We start from the raw sequence: 23,959 nt of genomic DNA on the forward strand, positions 1-23,959 counted from the left end.
ATACATAAGCATTTTATTATTATTTAAACAGACAAAAACATTTAAGTATTGATGTTTTTATTTAATGTCTTCAAAGTATTTACTTCAGAAATGTTTTTTTAATCAGCTGTTAAAATAGTCACTTTACAATGAGCACAAGAATACAAAAAATAATAAAAAAAACAACGAGGTAATTTAACAGTTTTATGTTACCGATTGGGAGAATAAATCATTTTAAACTCAATTAGAGGGCATATTAATACTCTTCTTTAAATCACCAGATTAGTGCCAAGGTGAGGTGTTAATACCATCTTTAAATCCATCCATTGTCTTTCAAACACTACTAACTCTGCCTATTCGGTGAGTTTAAGTCTTCATTCTCAGTGTGACACCAGCCTCATTCCCGTCGAGCCCCTCGTGCTCCAGTGGCAGTGACATGACAAACTTCTACATCGGCCCCAAGCTTATGCAGCTCATCCAGCCAGATCTGTTGCTTCTGGGACAGACGGTCATTAGGACCCTTAACTTCCACCAACTAGAAGAAGAACAACTCAAATGAGCAACAATTTAAAGGCCCCTTGTTTATAGATCCAGTATTTCCAAAGTTTCTTAACATTATAATCTAATTAAAGCAGTAAAATAAGTCACATAGTCGGAAGCTGAATACCTTCCTAACCAGCAAGCTGCGTCTCTGACTCACCTTGACCTTCTTGTTGTACGTGCTCCAGACTACCAGATCTGGAAGACCTCCTCTGCAATGCCTGTAGTCCTTTGCCATTCTGAGGACCACACCGCTCAGGAAGTGGCCACCCAGACATGCAACTAGACTCTAAAACCAGACAAAAGAAAATTAAGCAATTACAGTATGGTTGTGAACATAATTTGGCATACACAGTTTAAACAATTAAAAAGACTGCTTGTCCTAGGGAGATCATCAATGAGTTTTTAAATTAATGATGTTATAGAAACTTTGAGGAGGAACTGGACCACTTGTAGAAAAAAAAAGAGAGAAGTCACAATGCTCAATGTGGCAGCACTAAGAAAGGAGCCAGTTGCCTTTTAATAGAGGCACTGATTGTTTTTTACTCTAAAATACAAATGCACTTTAGATGGACCAGCTTGAAAATATTTTTTTTGCCTAAGTTGAGCTGAGGAAACAACATTTATGATACCATAGTTGTCAGATTTGATTGCTGATTTGAAATGACTTTAATTGTTACTGTAAAGTAATCTTTGCAAACAGACCAGAGCTGCCGGAAAGCAATTACAAAGATGGCCAACTCCCCTGACCAGACTTGCCGTATATAGTCTCAGAAGTTACCTGTGCCTGTTGAAGGGAGGAGAAACGCTCCCAGTTTATCAGCGCACACACTCGCCCCTCCTGTGCGTTCCACACATCAGCGAGCAGCTCCTGCAGCGTCTCGGCAGATGCCTCGCGTAACATCTCAGCACGCGCCTCGATGGCTTCCCGCCGGTTACCATAGAAACAATCAGTGTGCAAGTCCAAAGGACAAGTCTGGGAAAGGGCATGCAGTCAGTGATCACTGATCTGTTGGGGTGGTATGCCTTGACAATTACCTAAATGTGTGAAGTGCACAGTATTTATTCTTTAATTATTGTGTACCTGGTAGGGGTTTCGGAAGACATCAGGAACCCCATCGATAAAGATGATGTCCCACATGAGGAGTCCAAAAAGGCTAGAAAATGTAGAGCCTTCTCCATGAATACCTTAAAAGAGGATTTCAGAAACATAAATTTAAAGCACAAAAGGCACAACAGAATGAATGTGCTTGTGTATGATGTTACAATGTTAGACGTTATGAAGAAATTTAGAAAAAAAATTTCAGACTATATATATTTTATGGATTTTCGCTGAGAATCTGCACAGATTTAAATAGTTTTCACTGTGAATCTGCACATGACTCAAATGTCGGATTTGCGAATGAATTGTTCACTTGAGTCTAATCTTTTTTTTTTATGAATCACCCGATCTGGTTCACAAGCTAGTTTGAACCATTCAGACATCTATACATTTCTTATGATCTCTTTGGTATTCCATGGAAAAACACAGTCATTATGAGTTTTGATTCATTATGAGTAAGCGATTCCTCAATTTCCTCAAAAATTATTCCTTCAATGATGCACAAACAATGTGATGCCAGACCTTGATCAAAACCAAGCGTTCTGTAGTGCTCCAGAGCCAGTTCCTCAACAGAACACATGACCATAGTCCCTCGTCCCTCTGTGGAGCCTTCATCCTCATTGGCCGCTCTGAGGAACACTGATTTACCCATACCACCCTCACGAGGAAAGAGCTGGCCACGAATTGTCACCTGTTAAAACACTCCTGTTATAACACTGTGTTGTTATTGTTAACTAAAACTATGAAAATTAAAATACAATAAAATCAGATGAAACTTGAAAAACAAAAAATTTGAATTAGAACTTAATACGTTTAAGTTGAAGCACTAAAATAATAAAAAATGAAAAAAATATAAATGACAAAAAACAAATGTTAAAAGCACATAACTACTAAAACTCAAATAAAAATGAAAAAACGAAAAATAAATACAAATTCAACAGTATGTGTTCAATACTAAAATAATCTTTAAAACAAAATTGATCCACAATTTTCAATACATTAACTTCAGTATTTAGTGACCACAAAATAATATGCATAGAGTAAAACTGTACTTCAATTGTCCCCATGTGGAACTGAACACTCACATGAGTGACATCCTGTACATGCACAGTGGGCAGATCTTGGAGCAGCAGATGGTACTTCTTCAAGCTAGCAGATTCTTTCATTCGGGATGCACGCTGGTGAAGTGATAATTTGTGGCCTGTTCGGACCACAGGATCATTCAGTCCATCCCGGATAGCACAGATGGCCTTGATCCAAAAGATGTCAAAATCAAACAATCCTCCGGACAAATGCTTGTGTAACCGACACAAAAGTAACATTAAAACAGAATGTCTGTTTATATTTACAATCAAATGAGGAGGTACCTGCTCATGTCGTTTTAGGTGTTGCTGGAGATTGAGAGCCAGTCTGTCCCACCAGCGTCCCCTACTGTTTACACAATACACTTGCTGGGACAGAAGAATCCTCAGCTCCTCCACAGACTCCTACATAGAAGAAATGAAAAGATAAATAATTCAACGAACTCTTGCAAAATCAATATACATGACTGTAAGGTGTTTGCAATGGCATCATTGATTCCATGTTTCTTTTCCACGGTTTGTGTATTCACCCACCTCATAGCGGCGAAGTCTTTGTAAAAGCTCGACTCCTCGAGACAGTATCCGAGTGTAGGTCCAGCCCACAGTGAAACACCGCAGAAAAACAGGCAGTTGTTCTTGATGACTGCACACATACTGACACTCAATCCATCTCACGAAAGCAAATAAATTAAATGAAAGATATGTTTTTTTTTTTTTTATCAAACCTTAGGTCACAGCAGTCTTTAATCTCCTGCCAGGTGTCCTTTGCTGTAGTATAGAGGACAAAGGCGTCCTCCCAGCTGCCTGTCTGCATTGCAGCAATAACTTCCTGCAGCGTATGCATCGCCGTTTCATACCTGTACAGAATCAATAAAAAAGACAAATGTATCTAGAACATAATAACAAATATTGCCATCTTCAAATTAGTGTTTAGGGACAAATCTCACAAAACTGGTCAACAAAAATAAATAAAATAATAATAATAACAACAAATATATATTAGGGGTGTAACGATACGCGTATTCGTATTGAACCATTCGGTACGAGGCTTTCGGTTCGGTACGCGGTACGCATTATGTACCGAACGGTTCGTTGAACTAATTAATTATATTTGAAAAAAAAAAGTGAAATATAATGATATGCGTTCAACAAGGTAGCCCAATAACCCAAACGACGCAACAGGCAACGCCCCTGACACCCCCGAAGAAGAAGAAAGCACCAACTTACATGTTTATGTTAGGCTACTCAGTTCATGCACGGTACGCTGTGGCCAATGCGTTTAACAGACCAGAAATAGAAGATCCTCCAATAACCAACAGGTCTGGTGTTTGGGTGCACTTTGGATTCCCTGTAAGCCATGGTGATGGCAAGAGAGTGGTGGATAAAAACGGTCGCATCTGCCAGCGGGAATAAAAAAAAAAAAAAAAAACACCAGCGGGAATAGGCTACTTGAAACATGTCAACTCATTTACGCCGACATCACCTTAGTGTGTCAGTATCTGGGAAAAGACGAAAAAAAAGAAGAAACATACACGCAACGAACTATCCCTGCAGCATTTATACAGATATTTCCAACTGACTCAAACAGGGCACCGCGGCGATTGGTAGGCTTATGTTACATTTACATTATAGCCGCGGATATGAGACCTTACTATTTACCATTCATTCTGTCATCACCATTATAGCTTACAGGGAATCCAAAGTGTTGGTTATTGGAGGATCTTCTATTTCTGGTCTGTTAAATGCATTAGACATTTTGCAACGAGCCTTCAGCGCATACTGAGTGAGCGAGCGCCTTAGGGGCCGTTCACATATCGCGCCTAAAAATGCTTGGAAAGCGCTAGGCGCGTCTTTCTCCTCCTTTCCAAAGCGCTCGGGCAGTTGCGCCCCCGAGGTGTCTGCCTTTGCTAGGCAACAATGACGTGCTCTCTCCATGGAGACGCGGAAATTTCAGCAAAAGATAAATGGATTTGCAGCTCTAAAAATCGCTTGCAGTAGGCTAGATCTGCTACTAAATTTATTTCAAAATTGCAATCCATATACAACTATGACCAGCTGTTCCTTCATCTTGGCTGAGCTTTCAACGTTGTTACGGAAAGGATGAAGCTGATTGGTTAGTTCTTGTCACATGACCCGCGGTGCGCTTGCGGCATTCTGAAAAGTTGAGATGTTTTTACATTTTGCTGTATCTAAAACGTACCGAACCTAACCGTGACATCAGTGTATCGTATCGAACCGAACCGTGAATTTTGTGAACCGTTACACCCCTAAAATATATATACATATATATACATACATACATATATATATATATATATATATATATATATATATACATACATACATACACATATATATATACACGCATACATACATTATATATATATATATATATATATTTTTTTTTTTTTTTTTTTTTTGAGAAATGTGACCTGAGCATTTTTTTTTTTTTGATGTTTTGATTGACTATACACCTTTTGTCACCTGAGCATAGTATGATTATAAAATAAATATAAACTGACCTGATGAGGTCATCCCTGTCCTCAAACAGTCTGGCTGAGCGATGTACTGTATACTCTGGGAAAGCTAGACGGCCAGAATTGACAAGCAGAATGGTGTAGAGCTGCCCCTGACCTCCAGCGCCCATCTCCTCCTCCTCCAAAGTGTCTGTGAGGGAGAACAGGAGCAGGACACGGGAGAACACGGCACGTGATATACGGCACAGACGCACACAGGAACCTGCAGCCTGCTTGGCCCTGAAAAATACAAGCATGGTTGTAGAATTCACTTACATTACTCATCAAAGGACTTTTTGAAAATATCTCTCAAGCCTGAATTTATTTGATCAAAAATGAAATTTAAAAAAACTTTTACATTTTAATATATTTTAAAAATGTAATTCATTCCTGTCATGGCAAAGATGAATGTTCAACAGCCATTTCTCTATTCTTAAGTGTCACAGGATCCTTCAGAAATCATTCAGATATGCCATTTTGGTGTTGAGGAAACATTTCAATATTTAAAAAAGTTGCTGCTTAATAATTTTGTGGATCAGTTTTTTTTTCCTCAGACATTTAAATAGTACTGTATATGTCAAAGTTCCCTATTTCAAATTTTCATCTATGACGTGCACTTGTTCCTCTAGAACAAGTGCACATTTCTGGCAAACATCACTCTACTGAAGTATATACTGTAGATCCTAATAGCGCATACACCTTACACATCTCACCTCTTGAGAATGACTGCAGCCGTGTTGTTTTGACTGACAAAGAGTGATCGCTGTTTCCCCAGCTGGAGTAGCCCCTCTACCAACTGCTGCTTCTGAGTCCCATTCCCTCCGCGGCCGAGATGAAAGGTTTTGGCCAGGTTCCTGAGCTCCGGTGCAGGCAACAGATCCAAAACTTCTTGGACGTCATGAAGCTCAGATTCTGTCACAGGGAAGAAGTCATGAGCTGTAGGGTAGTATGTTACCTGATACTGAACTACAGCTTTCTAAACTGTTGACATTCTGGTTGACAAATCACATAACTAACCTGTTTGTAAAAAGCCACATGAGACCAGCTCCTGAATGACAGTCCTGAGGTCCGAGCTGATCTCGGTGTATTCCAGCTTACTGACCTGAAGCCACTTCAGCTTTCTTTGAAATAGACGGACATAAAGCATCTGACCAGGCACTACAGGAAAGGGAGAGACAGGTCTGAAATACTACAAACATAAACTACTGTTCAAAAGTTTGCCGTCTGTAAGTTTTCTTAATGTTTTTGAAAACAACTATATCCTATCTTAATATATTTTTTTACATATAATTAATTCCTGTAATGGCAAAACTGACATTTCAGTAGCCATTACTGTGTCACATGGCCATACTGATTTGGTGCTGAAGTAACATTATTATCAGTGATGAAAACAGTTGTGCTGCTTTATAGTTTCTGGAAACCATGATACATAGAACATCCATTAATGAATGAAATGACAAATAGACATCCTTTTTAACATGACTCAAAAGTCATCATCAAAGTGACTTTAAAGTAGCTCGTCTACCTGAGAGCTGCTGAAAAGTGTGAATAGTTGAGAAGTCATCTTCATTGAAGAGCATCCTATCATCCTCGTTCTCCAACACCGCCTCAAGGACCGTCCGAAAGTTCTGTAAGTAATACGGCTGCCTGGTGTGCTGATGCTCCGATCCCTCGCTGGGTTTCTCTACGGCTAGGGCTTCACTCTCATTGGCTGGTGTTGTATAGGGCATCCTCTCAGTGTCCTTGGTTGTGGTCTTCCTTTTGATTTGACTCTCTGATAATGGAACAACATCAGCCGAAGCCTCAGTTTGAGCTGACTTGACATTCGTTTCATGTCTGTTTTCAGCTTTATATCTACTTTTCTTATGCTTGACGGAGGTTTCTGTAGCGTTTGTATCCTTTTTAGGCAACTCCTCTGATTTCCGCTTTCGTGCCCTTGAGGCCGATGCGGATTTCACTGACTGAATGTCAGCGCTGCTGCTCGATTCTGCCAGTACTGTCACAGATTTCTCAATGCTTTTCACTTGAGGTTGGTTTGAAGCCACTGGCTCTGTTGGGAACGTGTTATCTGTATCCATGCCACCGGATTTAGATTCAAAAATTAAACTATCCATGCAATTTTCCTTCTGTGAGCTGCTCAGTTCTGCATCATGGCTCTCTTGTTTTCCAGAGACATGAGGATGATCCATCTCAGATTCTCCTGAAAGTCTAAGTGCTCTTCTAGACAGTTTAGAAGACAAACTTCCAAGACCAACTGTTTTAACCGGGTTCGCTTGTAAATTTGTTTCAGATGAATCTTGCATCATAACACAGCTCTTTTTAAAATACAGACTCGTATCGGCATCTTTCTCTCCTGGGCTTTTCTCTTTCCCATCATTTCGAGTTACTGCACCATTAGAGGGTGTGTTGGTTATTTTCTCACTGACAGCTGGTGCATCTTCAAGATCCTCACCAAGAAACTTCTGACACTGAGAGTCTATATGTTCATTAATCTTGTATCGAGGTACAAGTTTGCCACACAGAGGGCATGCCAGTTTACACGGTGGTGTATTCCGGAAAAATGAAGTTATGGATGCAACCCCACCTCCATTGCTCGTTCTCTCTTTGATTGCACTGCACGTCTGGCTTTTTTTCTTTGCCACTGAGAGTCTCCTGGCACTGCCACTATTTGATGAGCTGCCTCTCCTCGTCTGAGATTTCATAACTGTTTATAGAAGTCGACTCATGGACCAACTAGAATGGAATGGAGTATTATTCTGAAGCAGGCTGCATTTGTTTCTGAACCTGAGGGGAAAGTACATACAGTAAAGGACAAAATATTCAGGAGAGGGGGACGTTCAACAGACACTGGCTAAGTAAAGTAACGGTGCTTCATTATATCTTTAGTCATATTCATAAATGATTCTTTACAACTGATCTGATTTGTCCTTTGTTTCAGACTCTGCAGGAATGATAATAGACCAAAGTCCCTTTGGCAAAATATTGCATTAGCCACGCCACCAACGAATTAAAACACAATAATACGAAACAAATCAATACTGTCGAATACATTAAAAAAATACTTATATAAATAAAGCTTCTGATAACTGTACAGACCTTCCCGGCGCTGAAATTAAACGTGAAGCGGGTCACAGGGATTCATGGCGCCATGATTTAAGTTTTTTTTCTTTTTTCAAAATAAAAGTTCGGTCTTACTCCAGTCAAGTATTTAGTAATTGCTTTAACACAAAGCTGATTTTTCGTTGTATTTTCTCCAGTAAAAATCCTGCTGAATCGCAACTTAGTTTAAAAATAAACACAGTGGCTTCCAAATGTAATGTCTTATATTTGAGGATATACTGTAAAATAATTTATCTTAAAGGACTTTTTTTTTCCCAAGTAGTGTTGTAACTGTTCATCCCAAAATAAACATTTTGTCATTATTTAGCATTTACTCACCTTAATTTCTTTCAAAATCTCCATGACTTACTTCTCTGGAAGAAAAATGAAGCTGGGAAATGTCTCTTTTTATTTTCCCATACCATGAAAATTTGTTCCCAACCCACCATTTTACAAAATATTAATAATTTCACTATTTGGAAATAATTCTATAGTTTTGCTTTATTAAAATTGACCAGAAGGAACAAAACACGCATTTCCAAGAGACAGTGTTGGATTGAATTCAACAATTGGACAACAGTTGCAGTTTTATTTCAACTGTAGCTACAAACACACATTCCTTACATGAACGGTGGTGATAACACTAAATCAAAAATATTTTTGCACTTTTAAGAGTATTTTCCTTTCTAGTCTCATTTTGATGTGCTAGAAAATCAGATACATTTTAACAAGCACAAATAAAATAGCTTTTTTCTTGAGAGAGAAAAATATTTGGGGTATAAAGGCATATAAAAAAAAACAGTGGTCTTCCCAAAGTCTCTTTTGATTTCATGACAGATTTTAATGGATACTACTGAATTAAAATGAACCAGTAATGTATGACAGCCTTAATACTCTCATATGAACCCTCCAGCAACTTTTACTGATTTAAATCTCTAGTACTATACTTATACAAAAGAACCCAACATAGTAAGCCGGTTGAAAAACTGTTGAATATAACCAATAAATATAACCCAAATGAAGGAAAAATATTTTTCTAAAGTTTCCTAACAAGCTTAAAAGTAAGAGAATGTGGGAGAAACCAAAAATGAGAATATTTCTGCACTTAAATACTGTAATCAATGTGATGTTGCAATTTGTAAAACTAATTCAAGGCACTTGCTGTGAAACGAAACACACGCCAAATACACAAATTCCTTTTCTCCATAATTTTGATATAAGATTTTATAAAAAAGAATAGATGAAAATAGATTTAATAACATATTTTGAGAAGTCTTCATATCATCACAGTTTTACCAGTAATTATTTTCATGAAGAATCATGTTTGAGATCTGACCAAATGTTCCTTGTTAATACAGGCACACAGGAATTTCTCTGGCACATCTCTACTGGTTTCTGAAAGAGGGGGTGAGAGTGAAAAGGCTGCCAAAAGTCCTTCATGGTGGTTCAGTGCCTTGCTCAAGGCACAACAGCTGGTGACAGAGAAAGTAACCGATTCTGAATCAAGGCTTCCCGATACTTGCTGCCCATACTGAGAGCAATCAATATCAGTTAGTACGATGAATTACTACAACACTTCCAAGAGTAGAAGTAAAGAATCACGGCAGGTTTGTTCACTTGAGCAAATCTAAAGACTTAAACCCAAGTCTTGGACTATTCTGAAATACAATTTTCTGTGTACTTTTTCAACAGGTTTTAACAACTGGGTCCAAATTAGTAGGGTTGCAAAAGGCTAGAAAAAAATAGTCTTTTCCCATTCAGGATACACAACATGTCATGATTCTGCCCTCGTGTCCTTGATTTTTCCTAGTCTTGAGGCAGGATCATGACAGACCCATGTTTTGTGTACAAGCGCATGGCCTTGTCTTTGGGCCATGTGCTTGTGTTGTCTCGTTCCCTTGCCCCGCCCCCCTTGTTAACCTAGTCGTGTCTTGATCGTCCTATCTGTAACACCTGTCGCGTCTTGATTAGTACCCCTATTTAGATCTCCTAGTGTGCTCTGTCTTGCGTCGGTTCATTGTACCTGTGATTGTTCCACTCTGTGATTGTTCCTTAAGAAGTGTTTGTATTACCGTGAGTGTTTGTTTATAGTTAGTATTTAGAGTCCTTGTTTATCTTGTCAGTCCAGTCCTGTTTTAGTTATTTAGTCTTTACCTTGCTCCGTGTTTTCCCCCTCGTGGGTTTTGTTTTCCCCTTTTTGTAATAAACCCTTTGTTTGAGAATCCCTGTCTGCACCTGAGTTCCTCCCTTACCAAAACCTTGACAGAATGAACCGACCACCAAGGAACTCAGCAGACAGGAGGCAATGCTGGATGGCATCAGCCAGCCAGCGAGATTGTTTTGAGGGCTCTCGCCTTGTGGTGTTCCGGGGGACCAGGGGAGGTCGTTCCGGAGTGAGCGGGCGAGAGGAGGAGCCCCAGAGGTCCCCACCTACCCAGCTGCCGGCGATCCCGGAGGGTCGTGTCCTGGCCGTGGCAACCCTGGGGGGTCAGGCAAGCCCCTCCCAGAGTCCTGAGGTGCCCTCCTCAGCCAGCAGTCTCCCCATGAAACGAGGGAGACGGTTTTCATGGGAGTCGGCTTCAGAGTCTTCGGCGTCCGAGTCTGCCCTGTCCGAGACCAAACTCCCCCAACCCGCCTCTGACCCAGCTGTAGCCTCTGCACCGCGCCCGAGGAGGAAGAGGAAGAAGAAGGGGCCTGCCGGTCCTGTGACCCTGTCTCCTCCCGAGTCAGCAGCGGTGAGCGTGCCTGAGCCAGCAGCGGTGAGCGCTGGCGTGCCCGTGCCAGCAGCGGAGAGAGCTGGCGTGCCCGTGCCAGCAGCGGTGAGCGCTGGCGTGCCCGTGCCAGCAGCGGTGAGCGCTGGCGTGCCCGTGCCAGCAGCGGTGAGCGCTGGCGTGCCCGTGCCAGCAGCGGTGAGCGCTGGCGTGCCCGTGCCAGCAGCGGTGAGCGCTGGCGTGCCCGTGCCAGCAGCGGAGAGAGCTGGCGTGCCCGAGCCAGCAGCGGTGAGCGTGCCCGAGCCAGCAGCGGTGAGCGTGCCCGAGCCAGCAGCGGTGGGCGTGCCCGAGCCAGCAGCGGTGAGCGTGCCCGAGCCAGCAACAGTGAGCGTGCCCGAGCCGGCAAAGAAGAGAGCTGCAGTCGTGAGAGCGGAGGAGAGAGCCGCGGCCGACTCTGCAGCAAAGACTCTTGTACAGTCGGTCTCATCCCATAAGGAGCTGCCTATTATCCTAGCTGCTAAAGCTTTTTCTGATTATTTGTCCCGTCTTGTCCAAATTTTAGAAGTCCCCGTCAGTCCTGTTTTGTCCCCTGACCCTGTCCCCAGAAGTCCTAAGTGTCCAGCCGTTGTCTCCCCGTGTCCTGTTGATGTGGCCCCGTGTCCTGTTGATGTGGCCCCGTGTCCTGTTGATGTGGCCCCGTGTCCTGTTGATGTGGCCCCGTGTCCTGTTGATGTGGCCCCGTGTCCTGTTGATGTGGCCCCGTGTCCTGTTGATGTGGCCCCGTGTCCTGTTGATGTGGCCCCGTGTCCCGTTGATGTGGCCCCGTGTCCCGTTGATGTGGCCCCGTGTCCAGTAGATGTTGTATCCCCGTGTCCTGTCGTCTCCCCGTGCCCTGTAGATGTCGTCTCCCCGTGCCCTGTAGATGTTGTCTCCCCGTGCCCTGTAGATGTTGTCTCCCCGTGCCCTGTAGATGTTGTCTCCCCGTGCCCTGTAGATGTTGTCTCCCCGTGCCCTGTAGATGTTGTCTCCCCGTGCCCTGTAGATGTTGTCTCCCCGTGCCCTGTAGATGTAGTCTCCCCGTGCCCTGTAGATGTAGTCGCCCCTCGTCCTGTAGATGTAGTCGCCCCTCGTCCTGTAGATGTAGTCGCCCCTCGTCCTGTAGATGTAGTCGCCCCTCGTCCTGTAGATGTAGTCGCCCCTCGTCCTGTAGATGTAGTCGCCCCTCGTCCCGTTGATGTAGTCGCCCCTCGTCCCGTTGATGTTGCCCCGCGTCCCGTAAGTGTTGCCCCGCGTCCTGTGTCTGCTCCTGTCAGTTATCCCGAGAACCCTCCCCGCCCCTCACCACCCAGACCTGCCCGTACCCCCCGTCGTCAGCCTTCGTCCTGTCCTTCTAAGATTCCTACCCCTCCCACCCGCCCTGGTCTGTCCCCCATGAACTTTGTGGTCCCGCCCCCTCCCCTTCCCTGTTTGTTTTTTTTGATTTGTCACCCCAACCCTGCTGTTGTGTATTCATGTTTGCCATTGTTATTATTTGTCATGTCCTGTTGGTTTGTGTCTGTGTCCCAGTCTGTCATGTCAGTCGTGTCCCGTGTTTGATGTTCCCTTGAGGAGCGTCTGGAAGCCGCTCCTTAAGGGAGGGGTTCTGTCATGATTCTGCCCTCGTGTCCTTGATTTTTCCTAGTCTTGAGGCAGGATCATGACAGACCCATGTTTTGTGTACAAGCGCATGGCCTTGTCTTTGGGCCATGTGCTTGTGTTGTCTCGTTCCCTTGCCCCGCCCCCCTTGTTAACCTAGTCGTGTCTTGATCGTCCTATCTGTAACACCTGTCGCGTCTTGATTAGTACCCCTATTTAGATCTCCTAGTGTGCTCTGTCTTGCGTCGGTTCATTGTACCTGTGATTGTTCCACTCTGTGATTGTTCCTTAAGAAGTGTTTGTATTACCGTGAGTGTTTGTTTATAGTTAGTATTTAGAGTCCTTGTTTATCTTGTCAGTCCAGTCCTGTTTTAGTTATTTAGTCTTTACCTTGCTCCGTGTTTTCCCCCTCGTGGGTTTTGTTTTCCCCTTTTTGTAATAAACCCTTTGTTTGAGAATCCCTGTCTGCACCTGAGTTCCTCCCTTACCAAAACCTTGACACAACAGATATTGGGCAACGTAGAGCTCTTTGATACTTCTGGACCAACTTAAAGGTATTGTTCATCCAAAAATGAGAATTCTGTCATTGTCTTATCACCCTCATTCGAAAGCCTGTTTCTGCTACAGAACTGTTACTTTTTTCTTGCATTTCTGACAAAAAAGTTGTAATTTGCAACTTTTATCTCACAGGGGATTTTTTTATTTTATCTTGTAATTATGAGTGTATAAAAAAAGACCAAATTGTAAGACAAAAAACTGCCCTCATGTCATTTCTAAACCAATATGACTTATTGATTCCTGCAGATCATGAATTTTGGTTTGTTTGTTTTGGCCTTACAATTAAAGTCAGTGAAGTTTACTGTTGTTTTTGGACCCCACTGACTTGGACTCATTGTATGGACAAAAACAGTTCTTCAAAATCTTCTTTTCTTCTCATTTCGTGAATAAACGAAGACAGAATTTTCATATTTGTGTGTACTACCCCTTTAATGCTCATAACTAAACACCCACAATATTAAGAGTTTACAATGTGTGTATCATTGCAAATGTGATATATACGTGGTTACTTCCAAAGCAATTACCAACTATTTGATTCTAACCCTTCCATCATTTTCAAAGTGATATTAAGGCACAATAAACCATCACATGTTGATGTGATTTGTTGCTAATAATGAATAAACAGCACGTTTCCCCCATTAGAAGAGCAGTCTTCCAGTGGGTACCATAACAAATAATTCACAGCAAAAATCAGGAAGGTGATTTCTTTCTTAGTCCTTCCAGCAACTTCTGTTAAATTTCTGTTCAACAGATACAATCAGGTAAAAGGCTGAATGAGATCATTTCCAAGGAAAATGCATCAACAATAAATAAATAAAACAATCACATAAAAGGTAATAAACAAGAGAGAAACAGCAGAAAAATAGAAAATGAATGAAAGTTTAGAAGGAGGTTTTCTGCTAATTGGCTCTGTGGTGATGGAGCAGGAAGTTGACATCTAAGTTGAGGCACAATGTTGCTCTGCTCCGTTCCTGCATCTGTTCCGATGTTTTTCGTAAGGTACACAAAGTCTTGTCTCACAGTCTTGCTCTTCACGTCGCTCTCAACTGCTGCACTGCTGCTGGTAACGGCGATTAAGTTCCCGCAGCTCCTTCTCACGAACACGTCGTGCCTTGCTGGACTTCGTGGAGCGGCTGGAGCGAGTGGACTGTGCTGATTTGGTGCTGTGGCAGCGTGATGATGCTCTCTTCAGGAGGTTCTGGGAAATGGACCGCTGCAGGTTCTTCATGGAGGAGGAAGCAGCCATGCTGACAATCCAAGGATGTTTAAGTGCCTGGCCTGCAGTCAGACGCTCAGTGTGATCCACTGTGAGGACACGGTCAATGAAGTCCTTCGCAAGATTGGAAACACTTGGCCATGGCTGTCAGAAAACAGAAGAGAACAGAAAATAGCTTCAAGTTATTCAGACATTGCCAAAAGATTCTATACAGTGACCAAAAGTTCAAAAGTTGCAGCACTTCTGTATACTGTACATGACAACATATTACAAGCCCAACTATATATATAAACTATCATTAAAATGTTTTGGGTTAGTAAGATTTTTCAAATGTTTTAAATAAAAGAAAGCACACCAGGATGACCTTTTAAGCTCACCATGGCTGCATTTATTTAATCAGAAATACAGAAAAAAACAGTAATACTGTAATTTTGTACAATTTCTATATGAATAGATTTTAAAATGTAATTTATTCCTGTGATGGCAAAGCTAGACTTTCACTAGCCATTACTTCAGTCTTTAGTATCACATGATCATTCACCATTCTAACACTGATCTGGTGTAACCAACCTTTTATTTATGTTGTCTGGAAATACTCAAATGTCAATAAGAAAGAAACAAACAAAGACCAGTCAATTATAGCAATAGTCAGTATTGAGGAGCATAATTCCAGTTCGATGAAAGAGAAAGCAAAGCACACTTCCTGAACTGTATCACCTGTGCCAGGACTGGCTAGATCAACACGAAGGTTTCTGCTAATCGAAATGTACAAACTAGTTACTTTAAGTTAATTTTTCACTCTTCCGGCACATCTTTTGACTGACCGTGCATGTCCCTGTATGTTATGACAACTGGTCAAGCACTAGCAGCTCTATAAGCAAGAGAGAAAACAAAACATCACTCTATTTTGTTGGTTAGCATGACTCCTCCAGGGCTTTTCCCTGCAAAGCCCACATTCGTCTTGTCTATGACTCACAACAACAGAGAGGCCCTGACGCACACTCTCTGCCAGGAACTCTGCGGCCTTACATCACACGCTCATGCAGGGGGTTACTGCGGGCTAAGACGTGATGGCAGGACTGGACTGGACAGGGCTGGATATTGTCCAGCTAACACAAACACACACAAACACTCCCCAAATTACATGCACACGCAATCACACAAAAACATGCATGCAAATACACACAAAACACGATACACAGAGGCAAGCAAATAAACACATTCAGAAACCCAAGGTCAAAGACAAAACGGTTGGCAAAGGTTTCAAGTGTTTGAAAAGCACTTTGTGATGAATAGAAACAGAACACACTAACAGACAGACAGACAGTGGCAGGACTTTCATAGCCTGTTGTTTTTGCCTTCGAGATGGTGCTTTGTTGGGAATATTATTTTATTATTATTTAGGAATGCAGTTCTGAATGAACTGGGTAAAAGTCTCATAACCTCAAGTTGCGGTACTGTAGCAGTTGACTCTGAAGAAATTGTTCTTCTTCTAGAGAGGATTTGATTGGGCAAAAGCTTGAGTAGCGCAGAATGAATCAATATTTTATTCTTTTTTTTTTATACCAGAAAGAAAGACAAAAATATTTGCTAATTTTATCAAAAGCATATAGACGGCCTTAAAATTAATAGGTATGGACTACATGCCAAAAAGCTTTTGCTCACCAGACACAGACACATTAATATATGTCATGCAGTGCCAAGATCTTAACGCAAAGAAAGATTTGAATGCCACCTGCTTCCATGGCAATTTTTATAACAAGTTGAAATACTATAAAAGAACATTTTAAAAATCTATATAATGTTTTATAGAGTTTGCTTTAAGCTTAATTTTCTTCTTTTTTGTTTTTCTAATTCCAGTGATACAGTTTTGCCATCATTGTTCTACACTTTCTATCTGTAAGAAATCAATAATATTATGCTTTGAAGTAACACTATTAAAAAAAAAACTAAAAAGTCACCCATTGAGGGTCGGACACATTAAACTACTGGACTGTACACTGTACAGCTGTGATACATAAACATATATACATATATATCATTAACCAAAATAATAGAACCGTCAACAATGAATGTGTGGTTAAATTAAGGAATATTAAATGAAAACCTCAGGGGGCAAACATTTTAGGTCTAAGGGGTTTTGCTAATAAAAACGTTAAGTAATCCCTGTACCTATGGAATAAGCAAAAAGAGAGTCTAGTAAAGATACTTAATAATAAACGATAATAAATCAGTCAATCTGTTCAAAGAAAAAAAATATTAATTCATAAAAGTGACATCAATTTGATTATTATTTTATATTTTTACATTTTATCTGACAAAATCAATTTAAAATTTTGTTACTGAACAACAAATTGAGAAAAATATTGGGAATGTCTGCTCTCAATAAAACTTGCTGTCACTCAACAGACAAACAGGTAGTGCTGCCCCAAACTCAAACCATTTGTTGAGTCAATGTTGCTATGTCAGTCCGCTCAAAAAACAAAAAACTGCCACAGACCACAGCGCTTACACTTTTTCGGGGAAATCATTCTACAAATGGCTTTCTTATTTGTCTCTGCACAAATATAAGCAAGCTGGCATAACAGAAAATATTTTACACACGTCAACTTTAAACTTGGGCAGGAGAAAAAAAGTGTAACAATAATAACACACTTTAATGCACTTTTTAATGCATGCAGAGGACATTTAAAGACGAATACTGCACATTAACATCAACATGACATACAAAGTAACTATATTTCCAAAGAGCTTGTTCATTTGCAAAACCAGTCAGCCAAAAACAAATGAACCATTATGTACAGAACAATGCTAATGAGCCCAACAACATAGCATGATACAAATACCGATGGGTTTAATAAAACCAAGTAACATCAAGCATATGCTTTATTGCGCTTCTAAATCTAATTGAAAACATCTGCATTTCCAATCTCCCAGCAACCACTGTTTTGTACATACATGATCCACATTGCTCATATAAATCTCATATATATAGTTCACACATACAGTTCTTACATAACTAGTGCAAGAACAGACATTACTAAGGTAACACTTTACAGCGAGGTCCCATTAGTTAATGCATTACCACACAATTACATTTTTAATGTTAGCTAACTGTTCAATTGTTAGTTCATGTGAACTCAGGTCCATTAAATAATATTAACAAATACAACTATTTTTTTAATGAATTATTTAATATTAAAATTAACATTTACAATATATTATTCGTACTTTTCATTATTAGTTGATGTTGAAATGTGGTTAACTTTATGTGAACAAACATAACCTTATCATAAAGCAGCGGTTCTCAATTCCAGTCCTGGCGACCCACCGCTCCGCAAAGAATATTTGTATAAATGTGCAAACAAGTGTTACCTTATAAGATCTGTAACTTTACCTGTTTTTAAAAATTTAACTGTATGAGATGTGAAGGCTTTTAGTTGTGTTGTGTGAGACACAAGCATAATAAAGTTGAAATAATACACGTGTTACCATTTAATGAGACTGATCTCGAATCTATAAGTACATTATTATCTATATGAAACTTGCCAGTTTAGATTACAAACATTATTAAAGATTCTGCATGCATATTTTCTTCATGCAGCATGTAGAATGTGTGCAACAGATGCGTATCATCAAAATGGTAGTGGACTAAAAACCTACTTTGCTCACACAGGGTATAATAACTCCAACACCCCCCCTTGATTAGATTATTTTCCCTTCTTGTTCTTGTTACACATGTTGTGTTCCCGGTCCCCTACAAAAAATTCATTTCTCAATATCCTATATCAGTGGTTCTCAATTCCAGTCTTCTCGTACCACTCCTCTGTATATTTTGCATGTCTCTCTTGTTTTAAAACACCTGATTCAGATCATCAGCTCATTTGAAGAGAGCTCCATGAGTGAACTGTGTTCTGATTGACATGGTCCTTACACGGTGATAACTGCTCTACTCCCTGCACACATTCTTCAGCATATTCATTCACAGATTTGCACTAGTGCCTGCAGCTCCTTCACACACAGACGAAACTTACTGGAGAAGTGTGAAATGTGAAATAATATACCTCTGTAAATAAATACAATTTAAATTCAATCTCACACACTTTAATGCCCTTTGAATGGACCATATAGACTCCCTTCAAACTGGAATCATGGTCGAATACCCTGTGAAGACCACATCGAAGGGCACTAACGTTCAAATGTCTGAAGTGATAAGAGATACACCAAAAATGTGCAGAGCAGTGGTAAGCAAGGACTGGAATTGAGAACCACTGTGCTATACTATTACCAAAAAATAGATTGAATCTTTTTATAAACTTGTTTTTTTTTTAAATAAGCCCAGGTTTTGTATTTATTTTGGAAGTCATTGATCATAGGCCTCACAGATCTGAGCGCTTCAGTTTCCACAAAAAAAAAAACACAATTTCCCCCACTCAAAAATGTAGTTGCAATAAGCTCAGATCAATGAAGCCTACAACCAATAAGTTCCTAAACCTGTGCCGATTCAAAGAAAACAAGTTGATATAAAGAGCAATTCACATGCATTATTTTAAAGGCCGGCACACAGGGTTAAAATGGTCAGCCTGTTCTTACCTCCCCGGAGAAGCTGTATTTCCCTTTGAGGATCTGTCGGTACAGGCGCATGCGATTGTCATCCTCAAAAGGCATGGTGCCACTGAGCAGTATGTAGGAGATGACTCCCAGTGCCCACATGTCTACTGCATTAGTGTACGGCTTTCGCACGAGTATCTCAGGAGCGATGTACTCAGGTGTTCCACAGGTAGTCTTCATCAGGCATTCGTCTCCTTTCTTCCGTGTGCTGGCCAAGCCAAAGTCTGTGATCATAATCTTGGAATCAGCACCAGGATGGTAATAAAGCAAGTTTTCAGGCTTTAGGTCCCTGTGCGTGATGCCCAACGTATGGAGGTACTTCACCCCATCGAGAACCATCTGCAGTACTCGTGTGGCGTCCCTTTCTGTGAAAGAGCCGCGGGCGATGATGCGATCGAACAGTTCTCCGCCGGTGGCCAGCTCCATCACCATGTAGACCCGCTCCGCCGTCTCAAACACCTCCATCAGTTGAATGATGTTGGTGTGGCGCACCCGTCGCAAGACGCAAAGTTCAGATTCACATACTTCTCTGCCCTCACGGTAGCGAGTCTCAATCATCTTGATGGCGTATGGCTGCCGTGTGCTTCTGTGTTCCACTCGTACCACCCGACTGAAACTGCCCCGGCCTATCAAAGCTTTGATATCATACTTAGCAGTCACTCGAGGGTCAAATTTGGCCCTGTATTTGGCTACCTTTTTCCGGTGTGGGTCAGCAGGCTCCGTCTGACTGTTAGCTGGAGGAGGGGACTGGCTCACCTTCGCAGCAGCCTGGCTTTGACCCTGAGGGGATGGCGAGCCTGTTTTCGCCCCGCCGCCATCACTTTTAATGAAGTTTTTATAGACATCAGTCTGATGTGGCTCTACTTTTTTGACTAAGTCAAGTTGGACATCAGCGGGTGGCTCTGGGAGGACTTTGCTCGTCCTGCACCCCATCACATCAAAATCCTTCCTTCCTGGTGCCAGCAGCACATCCTCAGCTCCCAGGCAACATCTAATCGGTGCACGGTGCAGTGCCACACCAGAAAATGCCACAAAGGGACACGTCCAGTCCCACAACCAAACCTCTCCAAACCACAATCCAGAATGGCCTGAAATCCAGTCAAAGTCAATCACAAGAGAGTAAATCTGAAAAAAAAAAATAAATAGTATTAATTTCTTAATACTTAATTCTGTAAGAAATCTACTTGGAATAGACTACAATGCATATAACGCATATATATAAAAGTCATTATTGACATTTACAAACCCTTAAATTGTTCTAGTATGAGTTTCTCTCTTTTCCTGAACACAAAAGAATATGTTTTGAAGAATGTGGGTAACCAAACAGTTTCTGGTCCCCATTTTTCTTACATAGTATTTTTCCCCCACAGTATGGAGGTCAATGGGGACCAGTAACTCTTTGGTTACCCACGGTCCTCAAAATATCTTTGTGTTTAGCAGAAGAAAGAAAATCATACAGGTTTGTAATAACTGAGGGTGAGTAAATAATGACAGAATGTATATTTTGGGTGAACTATCCCAAATATATAATAATGTATTTTGTGAGCTGTTCCATGTCAGCTCATGTTTGATATCAAGTGTGAACAGAAACAGTTCATGCTGATATTGGAGAATAAAAAGTTTCTGTTGATAACATTATTGTTTTTTGAAAGCATATACTGTAAATTATATAATATAATACAAATCTGTCCTGGTATTAAATAGGAGTAGTGTATAGAAAAATAAATGTAACTGAATAATTGTTATTAAAAAGGCTAGCTTGAATAGAAAGTGAATATCACATGTGTACACTCCAACAATAGATAAATAGAAAGATAAGACAATATTATAACAACTATTATTTCTGTGTATAATAAAAACAAATATTGCTGTTAATAAATGCAAAGCAACAGTGAATAAACATAAATTAAATATAATTTAATAACTACTATTATTGCATATGTGCGGATAGATAGATAGATAGATAGATAGATAGATAGATAGATAGATAGATAGATAGATAGATGTCCAACTAATGGTGTACACAATGTAGCCTACAGATATAAAGGATATTTGTTGGCATAAGCGGCATAAAAATTCTTTGTTTGCCGTATATGTAATCGTTATATTGCGTTTAACCGCGTTAGATATCGCTAAAGGCCTGAAAGGGTGATATTGGAGATGTTATGATATGTGATTTACGGCGCTGTGTAATAACTGTATCTGAGAAAAGAGAGGGTGGTAATAAACTGAATAACTGTAACACCACAAATCACATTAGCAGTATCATAACATATCAGTTGAGCACTTTATATTGTTAAACAGTTAAACTATAGACCGATCCTACAACTGAACTTTACCACAAAAACATTCCACTGCCCCCCACAAAGACTCAAACTGAGACACTTGTTCACTTCTTCGTCGCTCGAAACAAACTTCAAAAACTCTTCTTGAACTCCGTTATCCGCTACAGGCCTCAACGTAGCGAGTCATGTTACAAAATTGTTATTAAATCGTGAAAATACATGAAAGTGGACGATATAGCGGACATACCCCCCAACAGGACCAAAAAAAAAACCCCGTCCAGCACAATTCAATTGTTTTCTCGAGGCCTGGATCAAAAAACCCGAATTTAATCGCCAGGGTTTCCGTGATTTTGCAGATTTAACAACAAAGGTATCCATTTAAAACCCAAACCGTTATCTTTTAAAGTCCAAACAGAGTTAAGAATGACCTTAAGAGGGGTTTTCTTACAGGCGGTGGTGGGAGGAAGAAGGCGAGATTCCCAGCGCCTGCCTCTTCACTCCACTTTCAGCTCTTCTCTTCATTTCACCGTGTTTCTAAAACTGTAATCCGGTTAGAAAGATAGTATCTCCTTAGTTTTTGCTAACATGAATACATTGAGTCCAAGAATGATGGTTGTTAACGTGTTTGTATCGCTTGAGGGACGAAGCGATATGAGAAGAAAAGTATGAAACTGAGACCGCCTGCTTGGAAACGGTGTTTTCGGACTAGGACCACCTTTTTTCCTGACTCAGTAACTTAGACCTTTCTTTCTCCCCCTTCTCTCATTTTTTTTTTTTTTTTTTTTTTTTTTTTTTTGGGGGTGGGTGGGTTGGGTTTGGGGGTCCTTTCTTTGACCCCTGCAACAAATATTGCGAAGTCAGAATCATAAATATGGTCGAGAAACAAATTACGGATAATGTCAAGCTGTACTTCTTTAGGATTAACCTCAGTGTTTTATGTGTCTCCATCATGTATTGTAGCTACAAATAATTGATTTGTAAAAATTGTAAGATATGTAAAGGGCATGCTGTTCTGATTTCAAATAGCCTAAGTCTTTCACACTTACATTGAATAAGGCATAACTGACGTCTTTGTCATAAATACAGGTTAGAATAAAAGCTAAAAAAGTAAGATCTGTAATTTTGATTACATTTCTGGACCAAAATAAATAAATAAATAAATAAAAAGGTAACGTTATACTTTGCAAAGGTATCTAAAAGTTGATTATGATTATGATTATTTTTTTTCCCCAAAAAGAATGTAGAATTTACTTTTAATAGACACTTTCCATTTATTAATCATTTACTATTTATTTTAAATGATTATTAATTCATAATATATTTTATATGCAGCTGGGTTTGGATAGTTACTTTTTTAGCCTATAAATAGTTAAAAAAAGCATGTTTTACAAAGTGTAATTATTCCTGCAATATATGCTGTAAATATGTAATGATAAAATTCAGCATCATTTTGCGTCATTTGTTAGTTAGGGTGTCATTTTAAACAAACAAATTATTGCATAATTTTACCAAAGACAGAATGATTTAACCTTTTCCTTTCCAATACATTTTTTGTTATCGGTACTGTTCTGATCGAGGGGACCTTTATTTTGTACAAATCTTTTTCTATGACCATTTGGCATGTAACGTAGCTTGCTTCATATTTTTTCGCACGTTCGCAGGGTTGAAACATGAAAACGTACATATCACTGCCAAATTTCTTTAATTATTTTAAAACAGCCACTCCAATAGATTAAATGTATTGATGAATACTTCTCATTTGGTTTTTACGATGTAGATAATGTACTAATGTAATGTGGGGCACAAAATAGGGCATGAAAAAAGAGTTCAGATTACTTATTGTCAACAGCAGGAGGCCAAACCTTTTTTTTTTTACATCAGCTGTTTTATTTCGTATACATTTTTAAAAGAATATTTTATGATAGATAACAGTTCTAGAGTCAAACTACTAATTAATAGACATGTCGAGGTGTTACATACTCAACACAAATCACAAATGATCTGATTCATCCACTGGATGGAGCTGTTCTTTAGTAAATGACAGACTCCAAATAACATTTTGTTACTGCGTTTTGGTGGTGTATACTGTACACAGGTGTGCTGTTTTTTCGCGGTAGGCATACATTAAGAGTAGAAAGACTTCATTAAGTAGTCTACAAAACACCTACACACAACTGCTGAGGATTTATACTGCCATAGAAATAAAGATTTGGTGTAATAGTGATGTTTAAAAATATCATGAGTATTTATATGAAACTTACCACTGAGACCAACCATCATATTTGTGAAATGACCCAAAGGTGATCTATTGTTTTTGGACTTTTGTGATATTACTGCCCCAAAAAATCAATCACTGCACAATTGCTCCATAGAGTCAGATGATGATATAATGCGTTATAACTTCTGATGCTCAACAGAAAATGTCAGTGGATTTGTGTCCCTGCAGTGGTAAAAGGCTGGATGAGAGCCATCCATTACATCCAAAAGGGCACCAACTATCCAAATAAAAGAATCAGACAGGCACAATGAGAATGTGTTGACATACAGTGTGATTGTAGCTGGGACAAAAGCAGAATGATCAAGAATCAGGTAGAAAAATGATAAATGTCTTGCAGATCTGTGACT

General features: G+C 40.1%; 3 protein-coding genes across 4 annotated transcripts in view; 1 reads left to right on the plus strand and 2 right to left on the minus strand.

Moving 5' to 3' along the window:
* The window catches only part of LOC127934275 (rho family-interacting cell polarization regulator 1), a 299,157-nt gene that overhangs the window by 54,385 nt on the left and 220,813 nt on the right, over positions 1-23,959 (plus strand). The gene's annotated exons all lie outside the window — the stretch shown is intronic.
* Positions 41-8,400, minus strand: LOC127934277 (fanconi-associated nuclease 1). Its single transcript, XM_052531552.1, has 14 exons — positions 8,316-8,400; positions 6,745-8,003; positions 6,237-6,377; positions 5,933-6,131; positions 5,226-5,459; positions 3,429-3,560; positions 3,238-3,346; positions 2,989-3,108; positions 2,707-2,871; positions 2,144-2,312; positions 1,604-1,707; positions 1,301-1,495; positions 680-808; positions 41-514 (listed from the first exon to the last, which is right to left on the minus strand). The coding sequence occupies exons 2-14, from the start codon at positions 7,919-7,921 to the stop codon at positions 377-379; spliced, it is 3,012 nt and encodes a 1,003-aa protein (XP_052387512.1). The 5' UTR covers positions 7,922-8,003; positions 8,316-8,400; the 3' UTR covers positions 41-376.
* LOC127934280 (serine/threonine-protein kinase H1 homolog) lies at positions 13,443-22,041 on the minus strand. 2 transcript variants are annotated; one of them, XM_052531556.1, is made up of 3 exons: positions 21,783-22,041; positions 19,032-20,174; positions 13,443-14,582 (listed from the first exon to the last, which is right to left on the minus strand). In XM_052531556.1, exons 2-3 carry the CDS (start codon positions 19,980-19,982, stop codon positions 14,265-14,267), a joined length of 1,269 nt encoding a protein of 422 aa, XP_052387516.1. In that variant the 5' UTR covers positions 19,983-20,174; positions 21,783-22,041; the 3' UTR covers positions 13,443-14,264. The 2 variants fall into 2 exon arrangements, with proteins under 2 accessions (XP_052387516.1, XP_052387517.1); XM_052531557.1 differs by having other exon boundaries at positions 21,763-22,041.

Source organism: Carassius gibelio, chromosome A18 (genome assembly GCF_023724105.1).
Source record: "Carassius gibelio isolate Cgi1373 ecotype wild population from Czech Republic chromosome A18, carGib1.2-hapl.c, whole genome shotgun sequence".
In the NCBI taxonomy this organism is placed as follows: Eukaryota; Metazoa; Chordata; class Actinopteri; order Cypriniformes; family Cyprinidae; genus Carassius; species Carassius gibelio.

Excerpts from the sequence above, each read along its gene's own strand:
- LOC127934277 (XM_052531552.1), bottom strand. The coding sequence starts at position 7,921 with ATGAAATCTCAGACGAGGAGAGGCAGCTCATCAAATAGTGGCAGTGCC. Across the intron at positions 3,561-5,225 it reads GACAGGGATGACCTCATCAG|GTATGAAACGGCGATGCATA; the intron begins GTCAGTTTATAT and ends GATTCTGTACAG. Across the intron at positions 1,708-2,143 it reads AACGCTTGGTTTTGATCAAG|GTATTCATGGAGAAGGCTCT; the intron begins GTCTGGCATCAC and ends TCCTCTTTTAAG.
- LOC127934280 (XM_052531556.1), bottom strand. The coding sequence starts at position 19,982 with ATGGGGTGCAGGACGAGCAAAGTCCTCCCAGAGCCACCCGCTGATGTC. Across the intron at positions 14,583-19,031 it reads AATACAGCTTCTCCGGGGAG|CCATGGCCAAGTGTTTCCAA; the intron begins GTAAGAACAGGC and ends GTTTTCTGACAG.